Genomic DNA, 22,955 nt, shown 5'->3' on the forward strand with positions numbered 1-22,955 from the left:
ATGAATCCCTTTGATCTCAAGACGCTTATCATCAAGGGGTCATGGTGAAGCAAAACTCCAAGAGAGTGAATACCTCACACTCGGCTAGGTGGAGAATGACATAAAACACTAATTGGAAATTCATATAGAGATGTGATGTTTTAAAAAAAAAATTAAGCACATTTTATGGAGAGTTTTTACAGATGGATTAGCTACAGGGGAAGCCATTCAAATAACACAAATGCCCTTACGATCTCCCTTGATACAAAAGCAAAGAGTGCAGAGAGTGACACCACACATGAGATAAACCAAATTTCTTTGCACCTCTAGCCAAATAGTTTGCATTTCACCTAAAATCGGAGGCAATAGATTGAGTTAGAGATGAATAAGAACCTGAAAATAAACAAGACTTTCGAACTTCCTTCAATACCTGAAAGAGCTAAGTAATATGCAGTTTTGACATTAAATTTTCCATTTTTTGGTTTACTTCAACGTCCATGAGTCTTCAGTGTTTAAAGAGAAAATAGGTAGAGTTTGGAAGGCTCCAACCTCTATTGGATTAAACAAGATTCTAAGCAAAGGTCGTTTTTCATTCTTTTCGAGAGGTCATGTACCAAATGAGGGTTTTGACGAGTAGACAGTCCAAGTGATGAAATAATAGGACATGGTTAGAAATCCATAGATCTCTAAAAATATCAGTGTGTTGGTGCAGAATTTGTCAGGATTATAAACAACAAATCACACCAATCGACCTAGATATGGTTTAATCTGATATTGAATCCACTCTCACATGCAAGATTGACGAAGAACGGTTAGAAATGGCGCCGATCAGCTGGATCGATGCTTCGTCTCTAACGGTCTGGTCAGTAAGCAAAGAAGGATTAGGGTTGCAAAGCTCAAGGAAATTTGAATGTCAAAGAGCGGGAAAGTGTAGGGTTTTTTGAGTGAATGAGAATGCGGTACCTTCTGCCTATGTTCGAGCTCTATTTATAGATTTCCTTTACTGACTTAATCTTGCCTGAGCCATCAATTGAGCGTTGTGTTAAGTTTTTTATAAAATCTATATTAAGTTTCAAAATTAATTTTTGTATTTTTTTTATTTAATATTTTATTAGTGTGTGGGACCCATGAGGTAAGGGTGGTAATGAGACACCATGAGTAAAGGAGGTCCTTCATGACATTGGTTATGGTCTTAAAGGTCTTCATCATGATGGTGTGGTGGGCTTACTTGAAGGGTAAAATCTACTTAGATTCTAACTCTTGATCATCAATTCTTATTTCAACTTCATAACCATTCATAGCTATTACCATGAGTGGGGTCAATGTTATTAAATGGACTATAAATCCAATTCATTGCTTTAAGAATCTAAGGGGTGTAAGGTGTGGTTTGGGCTTATATAAACTCAACCTTTTTTTGCATATAAGGTGCAATTGAGACACTCCTCACACTTGCATAATTTGTGTTACGAAGTTAATTTCTTTATTTGAGTTGGTCTAAGTGTTGTGTTGTAGCTTTTGGCTCCTTAAAGAGACTAGAAGAATTACCTCATCTTCTAGTTGGAGGTTGTTTTATCTTGGAGGTGGTAGTGCGAAGAACCCTTGGTAGTAGGGTGCATCAATTACTTTAAAGACAGCACTCAAAGTGTGACTTAACCTCATTGTTCGGTGGTTCTTTCGATTGCAACATCAAGCTCTCCAGATTGGCTAAGGATCTTCATCTTTCAATTGTGTTGCAATTTCATTTTTTGTATTTTGTAGAATTTATAATACAATTACCCAACAAGTACAAAGGCATTTACATTTTACAAAACGGAAGTTGAAAATCAATTTGGCAAAAAGATTAAAAGACTTGGAACCGATAAAGGGACAGAGTATTTTAGTCTTGATAAGTTTTGTGAGAAAAATAAAATTATCCATGAAACAACCGCTCCTTACCAACCGGAATAAAATGGAGTAACGGAAAGGAAAAGTAGATCTCTTAAAGAGATGATAAACTCTATGTTGTTGAGTTCTAATCATTAAACTTGTTGACCATGAATCTTTAAGTATTTCAATCAATGATTAGGATTAGATCCTTACATGGCTTTTCAGTTGATCCTGTCTCTGATTTGAACTGCTGGTTAGTGCCGGTTGACTCAACGCGAACTGGACTCTGGGTAATTTATCCACAACACAGTGGTTTGACCATTTGTAATTTTCCTTACCAAGTGTCTCCTTACCCACTAGAATACTTTTTCATCTCCAAGAAACCCCATGGGAGCTGGGGCTTGAAAAAAATAATATTATCTAAAATATTCGCTCTCATGGTTGTACCCTATAGGGAGTTTGGTTGGGTCAAGAACCTCTGCCCTTGTTGAGACTGCTTTATGATCTTGATTGTCAAAGGTGAGGTTTCATGCTTAACCGCCTTGAAGTGCATCTTCTGGGTTGAATTAGGGTTTGAGACTTCAGAATATGAAATGTTGGCAAGCAAGGTGCTTAAGTATAAACTCGTATCGGTCCATATCAATCAATACGTATTGGAATTGCAGGCATGCAATACGATACAAACCTATACATATTGTTTCGCCATGTATCTCAATGTATTGGCTGATATACGACAACTCGTTAAGACAATACATGCAATATCGATACGTCTCTATATAAAAATAATTTATTCTAGATTACAATAAAGCCATACAAAGGGCCACATACCGGATGATATGATACGGATCGAATGGATACAATACAACAATACGTTTTTTTTGAAAAATTATATTTATTTATCAACGTGTATCAATGATATGGATGCATACCAAATCCCATCGAACCGATACGGTTCGATATATCGGTACGTATCGATACGTAACGGACCAGATCAAAAGATTCAAAACCAGCAAAAACAAGGGTTTCTTCGCAGAGGCGGAACTCAACTCTCTAGGCCTCTTTCGTTACAAGTTGCAGTCTTGCAGGGTAGTAGCCGCCTCCTGCTCTTCTCCTCTGTACTTCTTCTTCTTCTTCGCCCCCATTCCCTTCTGCTCTTTCCTCCTCCTCCTGCAACCCCACCGCCCACTCGCCCTGCTAGCCTGCCACAGCTATTTCCAGGTTCAAGGACAGAAGCCTATTTCAGGATTTACTCGCAGAGATCTTCGGGTAAAATCCCAGTCATATATCTATGCATTATTTTTAATAATAATCTGAGATTTGTCACTGCGGTGGTAACTTTTCGTTCTCTGTTTGGTGGTTTACGGTCTCAAATGTGATTAGGAATTAGGAAGCAATGACTTCCATGGTAAGTTATACGGTATGCTGGTTAGATATTTGGTTCATTTTCTTTCTATACAGGAGTGAGTTCTTGTCTGTAAGCACTTGTACAGGCTGTAATGTTATTTACAGGAATATGTGGGATCAACCTGACTTCCATGCATCTTTTATATATTTTTGAGTTTTTATTGTGATTCTTTTTCATTGTTTCAGTCCATCAATTGGAATAGTTAATTTACTGGTTTTTGAGCGAAGGGATATTTGATTGTAATGGACCAGTAAGAAACCAAATATGGGCTAAAACCAATCGGACCAATATTTTTCTATGTTTAACGTGGTGGAGAATACAAAGGAGTATACTTGCAGGGCACTAGTTACTGTTTTTGATTACCTGGGAAGTGTTTCAACAAATCTTTTAGGCTTCCAAAGAGTAATGTGGTTCCAGACGCACAACTTCAAATTTATTATTTAAAACAGTTTTGTATCATCTATCTACTAAAAAATTATCATTTAGTCACTACATAATACAAAAGGGGGAAAACCAAAAAGATGGCTAATTACTTAAAAACCTCCATTACTGTGATAGCAAAAAAAAAAACACAGCTGAAGTCTTCATTATTACAATTGGTTGCTTTTACTTTTCATTCAACTTGAATGAATTGTTCTTGTTTGGAATAAGATCTTTCATAAGTATGATGAATAAAATCTGATCTTAAGAGTTGTCTTCTTGGTGGTTCTGAATTACACATGTTTAAGTAATAGGTGCATGATAGAATGATTATTTATTCGCTATATCTATTGCTTTATGTTTAAGTTAGAGCATTTCCTTACATATTTTGATAATTTTGGTTCAATTCCACACCCATCGATATTGATATGATATGAAGCGAAACTCTCTTATAATCACCTGGCTGATATATTACCAATGCATGATACTTTAAACCTTGCTCATAAGAAGTTATTTGTCTGGCCATGGCCTACAACAAGGTCACCTGGACTTCTTCCAATCCATTAACCAAAGGACTTACAGGGTATGTTGTCAATTAGTGGACTGAGCAGGAAGTTCTTACTCGGCCAAAAATACAGCAGCCTCACTCATTTCATGGCGACTCTGAGTAATCCGAGGGTTTCTGCTTTCTCAACTGGTTCTCCTGTCAATACTATTCCCAAGAGAGTTGGAACTCACAATGGCAGTTTCCACTGCGATGAAGCTCTTGGCTGTTTCATGATCCGTCTCACTGATAAGTTCGCCTCTGCAGAAATAGTGCGAACCCGAGATTCTCAGGTGTGAACTTTGTTTTATCGTCAGTCTTAAAAATATTCTCATGTCTTCGGTTAATATCTGACTTAATGCTATAGAAGTTGGAGACGCTTGATGCCGTGCTTGATGTTGGGGGCGTTTATGATCCAAGCCGAGACCGTTATGATCATCACCAAAAGGGTTTTGAAGAAGTTTTTGGTCATGGCTTCACAACAAAACTCAGCAGTGCAGGACTTGTGTATAAGGTAATCCAATCTTTTACAGAAGCCTTTTTGTTTAATACACATATTGTTGTTTAGGGAAAGGGGCGGGTGCCCAAGACTTATTGGTTGGTTATATTTGCATTAGTTTTCATTAAGTGCGACAGTGGTAGACCCATGTCTTTTTTTTCACTAATGGATATCCCTTTTCTTAATATAGCATTTTGGGAAGGAGATAATTGCGAAGGAGCTTCAAGTTGATGAAGGACACCCAGATGTACATCGTTTATTTCTGGCTATCTATAAAAGCTTTATGGAGGTAAAACTCTCTCTCTCTCTCTCTCTCTCTCTCTCCTCCCCTCCCAGATGAGCTGTGACCAGCCATTGTATCGGACTTCTTATAATCAGAAGTTCCTCAAGCAAAGGTAAGCAATATGGGGATACCGAATGGTGCTGTTGCATGAAGGAGGCCTTCTTGATAGCTGACCTCTGGTCCTCTGAGCATTGCTTTCTAAAGTTTTTGTCAGTGTCCTTGATTAAATTATTGTCTCTCAGAAGATGGCTATATGCATCTTATGAACATAGTATAATTGTTAGTAGTACCATGGTTGTCCAAAATCGCTAGGTTAACTTGGTCACCTTTTTGGTGTCGCCTTATTTTTTGACCCTCTACGATGCTTTGGCTTGCCTAGGGCACGTTGACAGCTGTGTCTCACCAGGAGACTAAAATAGCTCTTAGTGTGAGGAATATGATACATGTGTTCTGAGCTGTTTAATTGATGTTTGCATGGCATCACAATTTGCAAGATGCAAATATTTTAGGGCCTTTTTGGTATCAATTCTCATTCTTTATTTTGCCTATTTAAAAGAAATAAATACAAGAATCCCTTTCTTGGTAAAAAATGAAAAATAGTTTGGTAACTTTTGTCCAAAATAAACTTTGGAATGAAAAGTAAGTTTGGTATGTCAATATGAATGGTTATTAGAAAATGATATTCACTTGACTGTTACAAAGATGGTGATTGAAAGTTCAGTTGTAATCAGGTTTCAGGTCTGTATACCCATATCAAGAGGGGGGCTTATTTCCTTAACTGTAGCTATGTGCTTGCATATCCTTCCATTTAACAGTATCAGTCTTTCACCAACCTGCTGGCTTTATCCAATTCTAATTTAAACCAACTCTAGGAGAAGACTACTAGTTCTCAATAGATTCCATTGAATTCTCAACCATATAGTTGTTAATAGATTACAGTGAAGATTCACAACAAACACATTGAATTCTATACACTATAGAATCAGGTTAACTAATCCTTTTGATCATAAACAGAAAAAACTAACTAGGTCTTAAGTCGAAGTATAAGCAGAAACAACCATGACCAATTTTATTCTATCACATCCAGCAGCTAGATCACAAAACCCAGAAAATTGCAAGAGCACCTGGTTATCAGCAGTTTAGACCCTTGATGGGCCTCATACTCTGTTGAACTATAGGTTCAAAGGGGAATAATAGACCCTGCAAACCTCAGGCCAAACTAATTCAAAAATTCAAAAATAAGTTTCAGAGTTGGTTACTTAATATAGGCAAACTAAACTAGTTGATCAGCTTCAATTTGTTCAACTTAGTGAAGCTATGAGTTGTACTTGCAACTGACGTATTAGCATAAAAAACAGAAAACCTTTGAACAGCAACCCATGTAATAGCATCAAAGAGTTCTTAACAAAACAAAACAAAGTTTCAGCAGTGACAAGGATCCACCGATTGGATTTTAGATGCATGAGAATTCTCAGAACAGGAAAACTGAAACGGGGCAATGATTGGAGAAAGTGAGAAGATAGGAGAGGACTCTTGGCATGTCACTGAGTTTGCCATATTCAGTTGAACCCTGGGAATTCAAGTATTTAAATAATTTAAATAAAGTCTAATTGAATGAATAATTGATAAACATAAAAATAAATCTTTCTGCAAGTGACAAGGAGACTCCCATGGATTTCAGATGCATGGGAATTCTCAGTACAGGAAAACTGAAACAGGGCAATGATTGGGTTGAGCCTGTTACTTGGCCCTAAGACAGATCAAAGTAGAGTGGGAAACCTCGCTGGTTTTGAAGAGATCAACGATCCCACTGCACTGCCACTGTTCTTCAACAGTAGTTCAACCTTTTTTTTTTTGGGTGACCGTAATTCAACTTTGGATCTTTGTGTCTTCTTTTTTGAATTGTTTCACATATTAAAAAAAAAATGATGCATTTGATTTTAGAGGAAGAGATTGTTCCTCTGATCTTTTAATCTCAGACCATGGTACAAATAGAACCCATGCAACTGAACAGGGATTCAAAGTTACTGATCTGTGAATGAACAGTAGTAGTTCTATAGAAGACATTTGAAGATTTACTCAAACACCTTTACAATGAGATCATGATACTTGTTGGAGTTCAAAGAAAGGTAACACGCTAGAAGCTCTTCCAAGTCCTTAGATGCCCTGGGATTGTTTTCCACGATCATATCCGTCATTGATTCTCTAAAATCTTTGTGGGTCCAATGATGATTTTGCAACTGCAAAGCTATCCGTAATGCTCTTCCTCTTTGGTTTGGAATTGGTAGCAGAAGTGGATTTCTTCCGATTATAAGCCTGAATCTTCTTGCTAATCTTGGAAAATTTGCCCTGAGATTCACACCTGGAGAAGAAGATGATACAGACCTTCGAGCAAGGATCAGAAAAGGTTTCTCTTCTCTGATTGTCTTGACACTTCCTCCCTCACAATCTTCTCCAACAGAGACATGTTAGCAGATTTTGAGATTTTCTCATCCAATTTAGTAGTACCTATTCCATATTTGGCAGCTTTTTCTGTTTTCTTGCTGTCTTTCTTCTTGTGACCACTGATCATGTGGCTAAAAATTGCAGGTTTTTTAACAGTAGGGCAGAGTTGAAGCTTTGAGATGGAAAATCAAACCCATCAATCTTATCCAGTTTCCTTGGTGGGGACTTTTGATGATGATTATCCATGTCAATGATGATATCAGTAGCAGAGGAACAGTAGGGTTTCCATGGAATGAATATATGTTTACTATTATACCCTCAGGAGTTTAAGTAACTTGCATAAAAATGAATAGAACTGAGTTTTTGACCCAGAATACATAGAATAGAGAAAAAGGCTATTATGGGGGTTTTCTATTCTTAAAAAAAAAAAGGATTTAAAATGGATACCAAGCACATCAAACAAATGAAAAATGTCAGAATAAGAGAATGAGAATAGATGCCAAAAAAGCCTTTAATGAAGTGACCACCAGAAGTTTGTAATTTTTTAAAACAATACAAGGAAAACATGGAAGTTGAGAGTTGAAACAACATTTTAGAATACATATGCACATATTTTTTTTGGGTCAACGAACATTGGTTGCACTAATTGAATGCTTTTCATGCTGGCTGCTAGAGCCTTTTAACCTATCCACCAAGTGAGGGCCGCATAAGTCAAAATTTTCGTTTTAAAAGAATGGAAGATAGGAGAAAGAAGAAAGGGACGTTTTGTTCACTGCTATTTTGATTACAATTTGAGGCCTAAATCTCATTTTTTCATGTTTGTGGGTAAAGAAGATGTATAAACTTTAAGCCCCTCGTTACAATCCCAAACTTTCCCCATCACCCACACCCCACACCCCACTCCAAAAACTGGGGGGAAAAAAAAGAAGAGATAAGAAAGCAAACACACATTCACACACACACACAAAGGGAAGGGTGGGCCTTTAAGTATGGTGCTTAAGCCTCCAGTCCCAAGATTGTTGCCTTACCTTCTGATGAGTGCCTTTGTTACATTATCTACTCTGGTGGTGATTTCTTTGGGCATTCTTAGCTAGGTATATCTATTGGATTTTGCTCATAAGGTTGTAAAACAAGCTACCTGTTAATAGTTTGATTTGTGTGTTACAGGCAATTGATGCTATTGACAATGGGATTAATCAGTATGACACAGACAAGCCACCAAGATATGTGAATAATACCCACTTGTCTTCTAGAGTTGGAAGATATAATTTGGACTGGATTGACCCCGACCAATCACCTGAGAGGGAAGATGAGGCCTTTAAACATGCAATGAATCTCGCAGGCAGTGAATTTTTAGAGGTTATCTGTTGTTCTTTTCCTTCGAGGTTGTTTTGCAGATCATAGATTTCCTTCTAACTAATGATTTGGAAAAGTGGGTTCATAATCCCAATAACCAATAAAAAGCTAAGGTTTTGATGGTTGAAAGACCTTTGGGGAGGGGGGGATACGGATTATATTTTTATCACTTTTTTCCTCTTGGTAATAATCTGTATTCATATTCGCAGAATGTTCGCTCTCATGCAAGGTCATGGTTACCAGCTCGAACAATTGTGATGGAGTGTCTTGCTGCAAGGAGAGATATTGACCCTAGTGGAGAAATCATGACATTGAATAAATTTTGCCCTGTGAGTCATTAGTCATTTGGTGCTGGCTTCTTAGAAGTCATCGCAGCTTTGCTTCTTTTTGTGGGTTTCTGCATTTTCCTTTCATGTTTTTGAATTTTCTGTTCCATGTTAATGGTATTTTAATTCTATGAACATATAATTGTGGTTAATCTTTATACATGATACATCCATCATCCATTCTTCTTGAATGTGCTTAGTTATAGAAAGGGTTGAATAATTTAGACCTGCTTCCTTGGGAAATCTATGATGTTCTTTTGGTGGTTATAAGGTTTAGCTGATGGTTTGGAGTAAGATTTGGAGGAACTGTATTTCATGGTAGATGGCATTTGTTAGTGTATTGTGTTAACTGAACATTGTCAGTTTTAGGCAAGATCTATAATAGTATTCTGTTGGAATAAACAATGCGTAACTTTAATGAAAAGATATACTTCAGATTTTCTGATGCAATAAGGTCAGATTTCATATGGTTTCAGATTCAACTTTTTATTGATTCCGTGGAATAGGGCAACAAATAGGGGTTTTTGGCAAAAAATCAATTTGAATTTGTTTTGGTTGAATAAAGTATGAATATTTCGTCCATTTGTTCAATTTCTCAGAATCCACTATTCTGAAACCATTTCTGCTTATTCTGTGAACTTTTGGGTACTGAGGCTAAATTCTCAAGCTGGAGGCTATACCTTGATTTTTTAAAGTCATATGCATATGAGTTATGGTTCTAGTGGCAGGGTCTTCTTGTATGATGTAATGGCTTAGTCCCCCTCGGCAGATGAAAAAAATGAAGTGACTGTTCTTTTATTAGTGTTTCACTTATTCCCTATTACTTGTCACATAACATTCATTTGACATCAAGATACTTATATGAATTGTCTTCATTTGGGGCTTCTGTTTTCTGCAACAGCATAAACGTTCCCTATGTAAAATTATATGAATTTCTGTGCTTGTTTGCAGTACCATTTATAAAATTATACAATCAGTTTCTTACATGTTGTCAAGTTGGCCTTCAGTGTTGTTTGGGTAACTGGGTATATGCTTATTCGCCTGGCTTTTAATTCTTCTTGAGTGAAAGCAGCTTTTGGTTTTGGAAAATCAATGAAAATGTATCTAACTGGTTCTCGTGTTTCGTCTTTTTATTGTTTTTGTCAGCCTCCTCGAAGGTTCTTACTGTATTTGACATGTTTTACAGTGGAAGCTTCACTTATTTGAGCTTGAGGAGGAGATGAAAATTGATCCTCTAATCAAATATGTTGTTTATCAGGTATCATAACCATCTTGCATCTGAAATTTTGATACTCAATATTAGATGAAATGGCTTTTTCTTCAGATCACAGTTACGACTCCAAATATCTGTGTTCTTAAATTCATATGCATCATATTTCCCATTTTTGTTGGATTAAATTTTCCTTCACCTACGGAGACGAGAATCTTGTCTTCACTGGTGACAGAAGTTGGGGTTTAACCATTTTCACATAAGAGCCCAAGAGGTGCGGCAAGAGTAGGTTGGCAATTGATCTTGTGTGAGAGATTGTCTTCTTCCACATATTTCATTCACTAATAAAATCTTGGGATATCAAACTAGCCTCCCTCGGGAGGCAGAAGGAAAAAGAAAAAGAAATAGACCTTAGAACTTAAATGTGTCTCATGAAAAGACAGTGACAAATACCCTACAGGACATAAACTGTACGACAGTTCAATGATCCTCCAATTTTGTTCTTTCTTTCTTTCTTTTTTCTCTCTAATGAAGAAAGTACTATTAAACCAGGAAAGTGTCTTGGGCCACATGGGGTGACTTCCCCTGTTGCGCAACCAAGATGATTCGGCCTTTGACGAAGTTTACAGGATTAGCATCAGTATCGCTAATAAACCTAGAGCTACCTATAGTAATAGATACATCGAAAGGAAGGGGAAGACGCCATGTTAGTTTTTTTTTTTTTTTTTTTTTTGGGGTGGGGGGGGGGGGGGGATCCTGATGAAAGTGGAGGTTGGAGATGGAGTCCAGATAACTATTTGTTGAGATTTTGCAATAGAGGATTAGGAGTAGCTTTTTTTAAAAAAAAATTATTACAGATATCCTGAATTGGGTAATAGGTGATTCCCATAACAGAGCAAATCCACCCTGTCCGTGTAATTAGTAAAAGTTGACAACAAGACTCTAATAAAGAGGGACTATGCAGAAATTCCATCTGAAGCCCCAGGGTTCCTGTGGCCCACACATGTTTGCTAATGTCACAGGAAGGAGAGGTGCCTTAAATATTCTCTTCCTTTCGCACAAGGACACATCGTAGGTCAGCGTTTGACCATTTGGCCAAACAGGTTTTGACGGTAAAGCCATCCTCTAGTGATCTCGAAAAGAAAATTTGGGGGCAAGTTTATATTCTGATGAGTATTTCACTAGCTAGAATGAACCCTAGGCTGATCTAAAACATTAGTGACATAGATGTACAAAGCTACTTTTGAAGCAGGAAAAATATCCTTTTCTGAGATACACAACAAAACAAGCCTACTTATATTCATAATTGTGATTTTGAACTTTGATGATCTCAGAGACATTGTCAGAGGGGCACTGTGTTCTAGGAAGAGTGTTTGATTTCCAACAGTAAGTTTCGAATCAGCTCTAGTAGTCTGCTAGAGATTCCAACCACCCCCCTCTTTTGGGCGTCGGTAGAAGGGGAACCAAGGATCATGCCAAAGAATGTATTTAAGACCATTCTCAATGCGACAATCCACTGTCCATTGGAGAGGGGTAATAGCGCTGATACTGTTGCAGATCCTACTATTGAAATCATGACATTAATAAACCCTATATTCTACGAGGTTGGGAGTACCCTCTTCCCACTTATCAAACTTGCTTAATCTCCATGGTGAGAAGATGCTCTCTGTATCATATGTGAAATAATACATCTTCTCTATCAATTCTGCAAATTTTCCTTTCAGCTAGTGAATTTCCCCCCCTTTTTTTACTGCAATTTGTAGGATGAAAGGAGCAAAAGTTGGCGGGTGCAGGCAATGGCCGTATCTCCTGATAAATTTGAAAGCCGAAAGCCTCTTCCTTCTCAATGGAGAGGTTTGAGAGATGAAGAACTGTCTAAGGAAGCGGGTATCCCTGGTTGTGTTTTTGTCCATATGAGTGGTTTTATTGGTGGCAACACAAGTTATGAGGGCGCTTTGGCTATGGCAAGAGCTTCCTTGAAGATGTAATCATGAAGAATGAGCTGCATATGTATTTTAGTATTGAAACCCAGTATCCTTGGACCGTTTGAGCTTGGTGTCGGGTTCATCAAGTCTAATTTATGTTAATCTGACCTTTCTGGCCCATTTTAACAGCGGTCAATCCTGGTCAGGTACATTGGAAGTTAATTTGATTCCTATTTAACTTATTTTCCTTTTTACTAGATTTATTCGTATTACTATCATAGGGTCAATTGGATCCATATAGCCTGACCCCATTTGTTTGGGTTAAGATACTTTACTGTGTGTCCAATTGCATCTAGTTAGCAGGTTCAATAAATATCCCTTCTGCAAGTCCAGAGTTATCAGAATGAAAATCGGGAATCATATTTATCCATCCATCCAATCATCGTCTCTAATTACAATCAACCAAAACAGATCCAGAAAAACAAGAATCAGCCTTCAAACCTGGAAACTCTAGAATCCAATGGATTCATTATGGTCACACTACAGCAGCCTCAGAAAAACATACATGACAGATGACAGTTTCCCATCAACGGAATAAATCGTGGGCATCAACAAAACCATCAAAAACTACTGAGTCTCCAAAATTAGAAATAGCCTTCACTGACAACAAACTGGGTACAGCTTTGAAGGCGTGAACAACAGATTGGTGTCCTTCTATCTCTTCCTCTTGCATCGGATGAGAAGACTAGTGCATGATGATTGAAAAAGAATGTATCACTTGTGCCAGAAGATGGAGTTTCTATCAAATTGGCTGAAGTATGATTCGGAAAACTCACTCCTCTGCAACTGCAGGTAATTCTTCTTTAAACCACGAATATAGGCCCCCTTCCAAGTGAAAAACGTTGTTATACCCATTGAGAACCAGCAGGTAAGCAGCTATTAGAGACCTGCACCAAGAGTTTTTAACGTGTTAGTAATTAAATGACTATGACCTCAGGCTGCACATATTTTTGAGTCTATTAGTGACAATGACATATGGGGTTTAGCATCTAATAAAGCAAAGCAATATAGAATATGAGAGTGAAGATCACCTTGATTGTTGGCCTTCAGGAAGATTTTGGGTTGGTCGCATTGTTCCCCCTGATGAACAAGCGACTATTATTTTTGAGTTCTTATCTAATTTTGACTGAACACCTGTTTCACAGATACTAGGATTTAGCTTTTGTGAGAAGTTCAGAAAGCTGAGAAGTAAATGAAGATCGTGACAGAAATAACAGAACTGCACCTTACTTTGTATGAATTCAGGATTCTCTTCTGTCCCAGCAAAGATGCCAAAGAATGCAAATGCAGCACGCCTAGCAATATCCCAGGCTGTCCATTCCTTTATGAGCCTATAGATTTGGACATTGATGGCTCCAGGTGGATGACCCTAAATAAATAGGAATGAGAGATAAATCACATAAAAGATGTAAATCTCCTTATCCATGACCATACCTCATTCATGATAAATCATGTTGATTGCCATGGAATTGCTAAAATTCCAATGAGAATTTCAAAGAGATATAATTTCAGTGGTAGTGTAATTAATTCAAATTACCTCTTTGAATTCTGCCTCAGGGCGGACATCAAGGATTACAAAGTTATTTTCATTCTGAAGGCGTAAGGCTTCTTTTACATCCACACTGCGCACCTGCAGTATTGTAGCTCATCAGAAATGAGTCCCAACATTTCACATGTAAAGCCAACAACTGCTGATTTCTTGGCAGCTGACTTGGGCAAGTAAATAATCAGATTATAATCTTAAATCTTCGCATCTTTGTGGCAAAAAGTGATTACACAAACATGACTGCAAAACCTCTTTCCCCCTATATTTTTAAGAAACAATGGAATAGGGTTTGTAATAGGAAGAAACTGGTAGTGCTAATATTTTCATTATCTTTCTAATGGGTGGAGGTGCAGTGAATAGACTAAGATCAACCTACTCTCAAAGGGTAATATCAATCACACATCACTGGTTTTATCTTGGGAGGAATGTCATTCTCTAATTAGAGTTTTCATAGTTTCCTAGACAGAGAGAGAGAGAGACTGTTGCTGCAATTGATTCAACACCAGGTGATGAAGAAGCAATAAGCTGTGAAGTTTGGGTAAGTAGAGTATTTGGAAGACCCACTTTCGGATACCAATTGAGTACAAATGCGGTGCAGATTATCAGAAAATCAATGAACTGGAGAGAGTTTAGTCAGTACCCTTTTCTGAAGTAGATATTCACGCTTCGTTTTCCAATCTTCTTCAGCTGCTTTCACGAACCAGAGAGAAAGTTCAATGGAAAGAAGTTAAATTTCAATCTTGTAAAGAATGATAGACATAATAAGCATCCAAGTTCTCAAATACCCAAGAACCCTAATGATTAATGGAACTAGGAACTACCTGGTGATTTCACGGGCTTGGTGGCAGCACTTCGGATTGTTAAAGTGGAGGTAGATCGGGAGTGGGGAAAAAATCTCACACCAGACGAAGAAAGGGCTCCTGCTTTAGTGGAAAGAGAAGCAAATTTAGGAGCTGAGAAGGGAATGGTGGATGAATCGGCATGTAAAGGGAGAGAGATCATTCTTCAGGCTTTAAAGAGGGCACAGAGATAGATATAGAAGGTTGGATAAGGAAGAAGATGGTTAGTATTAATAAAGAGTGGATAAACCCAGCAAAATTCGATTTTTGAATTTTTTATTCTTTCTCAGTTTCGGATCGAAATGGATTGCAGTACTACTAAGCAAAACTTTTTAAGATTGATTGATTGGTCATGAGGTGTTGTTGGGATTTTTTCTCTACTCATGGAATCTGAATTCGTGGCAGAGGTTCATCGATTTCCTTTCTTGGATTTTTCATCTTTCTTGGAAACTCTGATCTCTGTTCCTGAGATATTTTAGTAGATGCTCTCTCCCATTTATGGATTCATGGGTCGTATGAAAACAGTTTTGGTCAGCCCAGGCCTATTTCGAAACCAGATTCAAATGGGCCAGGCGTTGAGACCAGATCAAGGATTAGATTATGGGAATTTGCATGTACCTCCCTAAGGTATGCGAGCTTTGGTTGTGCATTATGCGGATCTGGAGTTTTTACGCCAGATTCTGGTCGTCTCTTGCTGCTGTTGGTTTTTGTGTCTACACTTTCGACAGATGGCAGTTCAGAACTAAAATCCAATGTCATTTGCCATGAATGGACTCATCTTCTTTCTTATCCACCGTAGCGATACCGTGACAATCGAGTCTCCGCCCTTGTGGCATATTTTGTATCTGCCCTTGTGTCGTGTTTTGTCTCCGCCCTTGTGGCATGTTGTATCACCGCCCTTGTGCTGTGTTTGTCTTCGCCTACATGGTGAGTCTCCGCGGGCGGTGGTGGTGGATATGTATATCGTATCCATTATATTTAATTGGTAATGTAGTTGTTACAGCCATTATTCTAAGGGTTTATTGGGCTCGACCCATCCCTTAGCTTGGATGACCCTGTCTATTGTATGTTCGACAGTTTGGTCAATTTCCACTCCTTGGTTCAGACTGAACCTTGTGATTTCATGCATTTATCTTTTGTATTTCTTTCTTTTGTTTGGTGTGTGTCTGTATTTTCTTTTGAATTATGAATGAAGTCATTAACTTCTTATCCAAAAAAAAAAAAAAAGAACTGGGGGTGACTCTTAGTTTGACAAACTTGTGAAGCGTCTATGTCATCGATGTGTTGTTAGTTCTACAATAGCAAAGTACAATAGTTTTGATGGTCCCCCGCCATGTTCTAGCAAGCATTTATTTATCTTTGTAGTTTGTAGTCTCTTTCTTGCATGTATTTTTAATTTCATTTTAAAAGACATGTTGGTGTTGAATTTGTCAAGATTATAGATCGCAAATCACACCAATCGGTCCAGATCTGGCTTGATCTGATGCAAGATACACTCGCATTTGCAAGATCATTGAAGAACAGTTAAAAACGAAGCCGATCAGCTAGATCGCACTCCATCTCCAACGGTCAAATTAGTAAGGAACAAAGGACTGTAGTTCTAGAGCTCAAGTGAGCTCTAGGTCTTTTGAGTATTAGAAAGTGGGGAAAATGCAGAATTTTGAGTGGATAAGAGTGTGATAGCAGGCGTTTTGCATCTTTGTAGTCTGCAGTTTCTTTCTTGCATGTAATTTTGAGCTCGACTTCAGTGCTGAGCACTTAATGCACGGTCGAGGTCTAGGTCGACTGTCCGTTTCTTAAAAGTGTGAAAACACGAAAATGAATGGTCAAGATCTTGATATCCACCGTTCGCTGTATGTGTTGCGCATTAATTGCGCAGCATCCAAGCAATCTCAATTTCATTTTAAGGGAAGTAAACAACATTCTTGAGTCTTTGGCTTGGAAAGCCAATCTGTACCGTCTTAGTTCCTGCATTTGATCGATGGTTTCTAGATTTAAGCTAACCTCCATCATGTGTGTTAGGGTTTTTTCTTGTAAGGCTTCATTTGTTTGCAAGATAAATAATAATAATAATAATAATAATAATAATAATAATAATAATAATAATAATAAATAAATAAATAAATAAATAATTAGATTCCATTTGAAAATATGGTCCTACTTTTATCACTTCCTCCCTTTCCCATAAATCCAGTAAAAATGTGATTTATTTTATGGTATTTTTGCTCATTAAAATGGATGATTTGGTTTTGTGTTTCAATCGCCGGATCCGGTCAGGCCGGAACCCTGATTCCTGGCCGTGGTTCGGACCAGGTTTACTACACACCTACCCCCCAGAGTCCTTTTTTTTTTGTTTTTTTCCTTCTGGTCTAAACCCACCAGATTGATGGGAAAGCAAACTATCTTGGTCGGGATCCTGATCCGCGTTAGGTTACGTGATTAGGCTAGACGCCACAGTATCTTTATTCTTTAGCCATAATCATAAAATTAAATCACAGTCTTAAGCAATATTAATCCTTAATTAAATTAGTCACAGGCTCACTCATTTTACTGGCCGACGAGTTGAGAGTGGGACCCAGACTACCAACGTCTTAGGTGGGTCCCAACACTCGTAACGCGTATAAAGCGATAACCACAAGATCACAAGCCTTAACAACTCAGATGTAGCCACGTGTAAAGCCCGTAAGAACACTGGTTTTCCTACACGCCTGCACACACACGAAATCCCACTCAGCTCGATTCCTCTTCGGCTCTTCGCTTCTCAATAAAAGAGTTCCCAGAAGAAAAACCGAAGCCAGTCTCATTTCGTCGTTTCTTGTAGCTTTCTCGTTCTGGTGCGTTCTTCTCTCTCTCTCTCTCTCCCGCTCTCTCACTCTCTGTATCTCTCTCGCGCGCGCGCGAGTGAGCGAGCAGATCCATTTTCTGCAATGGAGCTGTTTTACTATCTTGTTTTTGGTGCTCTCGCGGCGGTTGTCGGTATGCTCGAGTTCAGCAAGACCAACAAAGATCGCATCATTACATCTACTGCTTTTAATTCATTCAAGAACAATTACCTCGTTGTGTACTCCCTGATGATGGGTAAGCCAGATCTGATCTTCCCGCTTCGGTTTCCCATTTGCTTTCTTGAAAATTTTGTTTGAATTACTCTTTCTGTAGGTGATCTGTTTTTCAAGTTTAAATTTTTTGTTCTTGGTTGGATCTAGTATCAGTGGTTATGCATAATGCACTATAATGACTATGCGTGCCTTATTTTCCTCGGATCTATGGATTGGATCTGCACTTAGCTTTCTCTTTGAGAAATCTGGAGTTTTTTAGTAATTAATATTCTCAGTAGATAAAGCGTGGATCTACACCCAACAGTCTTTTTATGTTTCACTGCAACGGAAGCAAAAACTTTTTATGTTTCACTACAACGGAAGCAAGGACGTGCAGTTTCTCTTCTCTCTTACGTCGACGCCCGTGAATTTTTTAATTTTTTAATTTTTTGGCATTAGATTCCTCTTTAAAGGATTAACCTTCAGATTAATTGATTTGTTTTGGGCGCTGGATTGAGATGTTAAGAATTTTTACGGCCAAAGCTAAGCAAATGTCTTTCCTACTTACCCACCCCTAAATAAACTATAAAAAATCCTAAAAGAAATCACACATGCGTATCGGCTAAACTAATCTGAATCTCTTGAAGAATGTGTTTGATGGATCCAAGCAGCTGAGATGATTCCCTCTCTTTCAATTGCAAAAATGGCATAAATCGGGCGCTCTATCATTTTGTTGAAGAAGTTCTAGTAGCCAAGACAGTCCAGTTGATTAATTTTATATTTTCTGATTAATAATGGTTCCTACGGCAAATAGCTGGGGATTGGCTGCAGGGTCCGTATGTCTATTACCTCTACAGTACATATGGTTTCAGCAAGGGGGAGATTGGACGACTCTTTATTGCTGGTTTTGGATCATCGATGTTGTTTGGCACAATTGTTGGATCTTTGGCGGACAAACAGTAAGATTAGTTACGGAACTTGATCTATTAATGATCAAATTGGTTCTTACTGGACACTCACTTCTTTGTACACCATTTGCAGGGGCCGGAAGAGGGCATGTGTTACTTACTGCATAACTTACATACTAAGTTGTGTCACCAAGCATTCTCCTGATTACAGAGTTCTTATGGTGGGGCGTGTATTAGGAGGAATTGCCACTTCTCTCCTTTTTTCTGCCTTTGAGTCGTGGCTTGTTGCAGAGCACAACAAGGTGAGCAATTGTGACTCGGCACTTCAATTTGAAACTATGCCTCACCAATGTTTTTATGGGAATTTCTTATCTTCATCCGCTTGGTTATTGAGGAATTCTGTGTATTGGTGAAAATGCACAATGTTTGCTGGGTCCGAGCTTTGATCATAATCTGATTTTGTGACTTCTCCGATAAATTGCTTTGAAGTAGCAAGACCATGGGCAATTTATATGAAAACCATCTTAATGATGGGCTGTTGGTCATCTTGCATGTGCAAATATTTTGGTTTTGTTCATAAGTTTATCATGATTCTCTATTTCTCGTTCATGCAGAGGGGCTTTGAGCAACAGTGGCTGTCCCTGACGTTCTCTAAGGCAATCTTTCTTGGCAATGGTCTCATTGCTATTGTCGCTGGGTTGCTTGGCAATATGCTAGCCGACACCCTTGGCTTTGGCCCTGTTGCTCCTTTTGATGCTGCGGCATGCTTGCTTGCAGTTGGGATGGCCATCATATTGTCATCATGGAGTGAGAACTTTGGGGATCCTTCGGAGAGCAAAGACTTGCTTTCCCAGTTCAAGGGTGCTGCTGTAGCCATTGCTTCTGGTAACTCTCTAATTTTTTTTAGTTTGTTCTCCTTTGAGAAAAAAGATTAGGATTCTTACTTTGTTTTTCTTAAGGATGTCCTATGCATTAATATGATGGCTATGTTTAATCTTAGATGAGTTACATTTGGGAGATTTGCGATGTTCAATGGAACCAGTAGGTAGTGGCTGTAGTAAATTGAAGTATACATTATACATTTCACTGTTATTTGTTAAGGGTTAGGACAGGGTCTAGCAGGTAGAGGTTGAGTAGCTAGGGCGTATGCTTCACTTGAGATTAACACCTTGCTCTATGCATATAATATGGTTGCACATTTTCATTTTCTGTGATCTATCCTGGTCTGCCTGAATTTGACTTTGTGATCAAATTGTCTTGTCCTGTGAAGTTCTCATAATTTGTGCGATATGAAATCAGATGAGAAAATTGCACTGCTGGGAGCAATCCAATCACTGTTTGAAGGTTCGATGTATACATTTGTCTTTCTATGGACTCCAGCTTTGAGCCCAAATGATGAGGACATACCCCATGGTTTCATTTTTGCAACATTCATGTTGGCTTCAATGTTGGGAAGCTCCATCGCATCTAGGCTCATGGCTCGTGCATCCCTCAAAGTTGAGAGTTACATGCAGATTGTTTTCATGATCTCAGCCTTCACCTTTCTGATTCCTGTTCTTGTAAATGTATGTATCTACTATCTACGGCCCCAGTTCTTTCAGGCTAAATCTTTGTCCACCTTTTTTTTCTTCAAAAAACAAAAAATAAATCTTAACAAATGTTTCAGTTTGATCATGACTTACCCTACCTTGCCACCAGTTCTTTGTACCTCCGTCAAAGGTGAAAGGTGGCAGCATAACATTTACAGGTTGCATTCTTCTATTTGGTTTCTGTACCTTTGAGGCTTGTGTGGGGATATTCTGGCCATCAATCATGAAGATGAGGTCACAGTACATTCCAGAGGAGGCTCGAAGCACAATCATGAACTTCTTCCGCATTCCTCTCAACATCTTTGTATGCATTGTGTTGTATAACGTAAGTATCTTATTACCTTCACAACATGAACTGTTTGACTTACCATGGGCCTTTTATTATTATTATTTTTAATTCCTCTTGCACCGGCAAACTTCTTGTTGATTGCTATTGCGGATGCAATTCTTTTTCCTCATTTTGGTCTGGCGTAGTGTTTTTTAACCTTATGCACTGCTAGCTAAATTGTGCAGCTTCTTAACTACCAAGGCATTCTTCCCTCTGTTGCACTCCTATGCACAAAAACAAGATGTTGGGAAACAATAGGGTAGCAGTTTTGTCATAGTGTCTCTATACTTATTCCATTGTTGAATAAAAATCTTCTTATGTGCAGGTTAATGCTTTTCCCATCACTGTCATGCTTGGAATGTGCTCGATATTCCTCCTCATGGCAGCAATCTTACAGAGGCGGCTCAATGTAGTCGCAGAGAGCCATAGGCATAGTAAGTTCATATCCTTGTGATACAGCATAATTTATTCATATTTGTGGTTCTGGTTAAATTTTAGTTGTATGGCAGAATTTTTTTTTATGCCCTTGAAATGAAATGGGAAATGGGAAATGGGAAATGGGGCTGTCCTAGACTGCAAATGCAATATCTAATGAGCAAAAGGGCACGCCCAGGAAAAGTGCAGGCAAGTGAACACTAAAATTAAAGGCAGTAGAACTAATACATCGAACATAACAATGTGCCTCGCCTGATGTCTTGTTAATTAACTAATTATTCATTGGACTTATGGTGGTGCTTGTTTCATTTCTCCCCTGTTTACAGAACCACAAGACTGGGCTTCAGTAAAAGAGAGGGACACGGAGACAGACCCATTAAACATCTGATTGAGAGTAAGAAGATGAAACTCCAGGAAACATGCGGAAAGGTTAAGCAAAGCCAGCTTTTCTATCCAGAATGGTGTTGCCTTTTTGGCAGGGTTCTAAAAAATAAGTGGAAAGTTATAGAATATTTGGTTTATTGATTGAACGGGGATGAGTGAATTGCTTCTCTCTTTTCTAAGTTACAGTATGTTACAGATGAAGATGTAATTCGACAGCAGCCATCCATGCCGTTTGGAGTTGGATATTGGAATGCTCTTTCTGCTGTGTTGGGTTGACGCGGCACTGCATCACATTAGTACCAGTATATCTCAGTTGTAGATTTTTGGATAATCTATAATCTATTCAGTTGTAGAAGTTCCTTTTTGTTGGTAAATTCAGTTGTAGAAGCTAAACATGTGATTTTGTAATATTGCCACCTTATCTAATTTGGCATAAAAGGTGCAAAGTTCAGTGCTTTTTCCATCTTTTTATTTTATTTATCTATATATATGTTATGGGGGTATAGTTTTTATTTTATCTCTTGATGGAAGAGAGATTTTACTGGCAAGGGAAAGTTCAGATTTCAAAAGTAAACGTACCGTTGGAACGGGAATCTAAATACCTACAAAAAGGAGTTCTACTGTTTTATACACAGTTACCAGTAATAGAGTTGATCTTCTAAGGGGTTGGAACCAACCTATAAGGTCAGAGTCACCTAATAGGGGATTTGAGAGAACAGTGGCTTTCGTTTGAGTTGCAGAGTTCTATTTTCGTTCGATTTGCAGGTCTTCGATGAGAAACAGCCAGAGCATGATCGATAGGGCTTTGAGAGAACAATGGCTTGTTTGAGTTGCAGATCTTCAATGAGAAATGGCTAGAGCAAGATCAATTAGGGTTCTGTGAGAGAACCTGCTCTTTAGTTCGAGTGTCCGATGGTTGTGAGTGTGAGAAATGCCCATTCTTCCACGATTAGCGCTTATATTTTCATGTCATGAATGACATTGATGCCACTAAATACCGTCAACCAATTGATTCTGCCCTGCATTTCTCAGGGAAATGCTTCTGTGCCCATTTGGAGCTTCTTGGGCACAACCAATTTTTGTGCTAAACACCTGGATCAACATATTTTTGTTAAACTAACACATTAATTTCAAACCAGTTTACTATACAAGATTTTGGTGACTTCTCTTGACCAAATGGCACAGAATAAGTGTGCCATACAACCCCTAATTGATTAAACACATTGCGAGTTGAACACCGGATTTCTTGAATGTGATGTACAAGTGATGCAACTAATGTACTGTGTTCGTATGCTCACAATATATGGTTGCAACGGATCCTGTCTTCAACTTTCTAGATGCCAAAATGTGTTTTCCACAAAAGAGTGGACGTGTTCTTTAAGTTTACCCTCATCAGGGCATTCTTGAAAAGGGAAAGGAACGGTTTAGAGTTTAGACCTCTTCTCTGATCCAGTAGGACAAGAATTAACCTTAAAAAAAAAAGGGTCCATGGTTTAGCAGCAAATGTTTTTAGGGCCTGTTTTGTTACATGAGTCTAGAGATTTCAAATTTATAGAGTCATAATTCATAAAAT

At 38.3% G+C, this 22,955-nt stretch overlaps 3 protein-coding genes and 1 pseudogene across 4 annotated transcripts; 2 read left to right on the forward strand and 2 right to left on the reverse strand.

Annotated features, from left to right (window-relative positions):
* Window positions 1-2,880: 2,880 nt before the first annotated feature.
* On the forward strand, window positions 2,881-12,949 carry LOC149030338 (uncharacterized). 2 transcript variants are annotated; one of them, XM_089142624.1, is made up of 8 exons: window positions 2,881-3,111; window positions 4,253-4,507; window positions 4,582-4,728; window positions 4,904-5,002; window positions 8,609-8,800; window positions 9,007-9,126; window positions 10,310-10,381; window positions 12,097-12,949. In XM_089142624.1, the coding sequence occupies exons 2-8, from the start codon at window positions 4,256-4,258 to the stop codon at window positions 12,319-12,321; spliced, it is 1,107 nt and encodes a 368-aa protein (XP_088998750.1). In that variant the 5' UTR covers window positions 2,881-3,111; window positions 4,253-4,255; the 3' UTR covers window positions 12,322-12,949. The 2 variants fall into 2 exon arrangements, with proteins under 2 accessions (XP_088998750.1, XP_088998751.1); XM_089142625.1 differs by having other exon boundaries at window positions 4,270-4,507.
* LOC149030339 (transcription repressor OFP4-like) lies at window positions 7,057-8,525 on the reverse strand (annotated as a pseudogene).
* On the reverse strand, window positions 12,656-15,037 carry LOC149030340 (Rhodanese/Cell cycle control phosphatase superfamily protein). The gene is made up of 6 exons (XM_089142627.1): window positions 14,686-15,037; window positions 14,505-14,551; window positions 13,856-13,948; window positions 13,549-13,687; window positions 13,350-13,452; window positions 12,656-13,205 (listed from the first exon to the last, which is right to left on the reverse strand). The coding sequence occupies exons 1-6, from the start codon at window positions 14,864-14,866 to the stop codon at window positions 13,091-13,093; spliced, it is 678 nt and encodes a 225-aa protein (XP_088998753.1). The 5' UTR covers window positions 14,867-15,037; the 3' UTR covers window positions 12,656-13,090.
* A 2,435-nt stretch (window positions 15,038-17,472) lies between these two features.
* LOC149030341 (uncharacterized) lies at window positions 17,473-21,604 on the forward strand. Its single transcript, XM_089142628.1, has 8 exons — window positions 17,473-17,781; window positions 18,553-18,697; window positions 18,780-18,948; window positions 19,261-19,531; window positions 19,946-20,211; window positions 20,345-20,560; window positions 20,889-20,997; window positions 21,325-21,604. The coding sequence occupies exons 1-8, from the start codon at window positions 17,631-17,633 to the stop codon at window positions 21,384-21,386; spliced, it is 1,389 nt and encodes a 462-aa protein (XP_088998754.1). The 5' UTR covers window positions 17,473-17,630; the 3' UTR covers window positions 21,387-21,604.
* Window positions 21,605-22,955: the final 1,351 nt, after the last annotated feature.

This window comes from Hakea prostrata, chromosome 1, assembly GCF_041222555.1.
Source record: "Hakea prostrata isolate BN-2017 chromosome 1, UWA_Hpros_2, whole genome shotgun sequence".
In the NCBI taxonomy this organism is placed as follows: domain Eukaryota; kingdom Viridiplantae; phylum Streptophyta; class Magnoliopsida; order Proteales; family Proteaceae; genus Hakea; species Hakea prostrata.

Bases quoted from the DNA above. Each gene is read 5' to 3' on its own strand.
- LOC149030338 (XM_089142624.1), top strand. From the start codon at position 4,256: ATGTTGTCAATTAGTGGACTGAGCAGGAAGTTCTTACTCGGCCAAAAA. The intron at 4,729-4,903 runs GTAATCCAATCT...TTCTTAATATAG, and splicing joins GTGCAGGACTTGTGTATAAG to CATTTTGGGAAGGAGATAAT. The intron at 10,382-12,096 runs GTATCATAACCA...TGCAATTTGTAG, and splicing joins TCAAATATGTTGTTTATCAG to GATGAAAGGAGCAAAAGTTG.
- LOC149030340 (XM_089142627.1), bottom strand. From the start codon at position 14,866: ATGATCTCTCTCCCTTTACATGCCGATTCATCCACCATTCCCTTCTCA. The intron at 14,552-14,685 runs GTAGTTCCTAGT...TCGTGAAAGCAG, and splicing joins CAAGCCCGTGAAATCACCAG to CTGAAGAAGATTGGAAAACG. The intron at 13,206-13,349 runs GTGATCTTCACT...CTCTTGGTGCAG, and splicing joins CCTGAAGGCCAACAATCAAG to GTCTCTAATAGCTGCTTACC.
- LOC149030341 (XM_089142628.1), top strand. From the start codon at position 17,631: ATGGAGCTGTTTTACTATCTTGTTTTTGGTGCTCTCGCGGCGGTTGTC. The intron at 17,782-18,552 runs GTAAGCCAGATC...TACGGCAAATAG, and splicing joins TGTGTACTCCCTGATGATGG to CTGGGGATTGGCTGCAGGGT. The intron at 20,212-20,344 runs GTATGTATCTAC...CCTTGCCACCAG, and splicing joins TGATTCCTGTTCTTGTAAAT to TTCTTTGTACCTCCGTCAAA.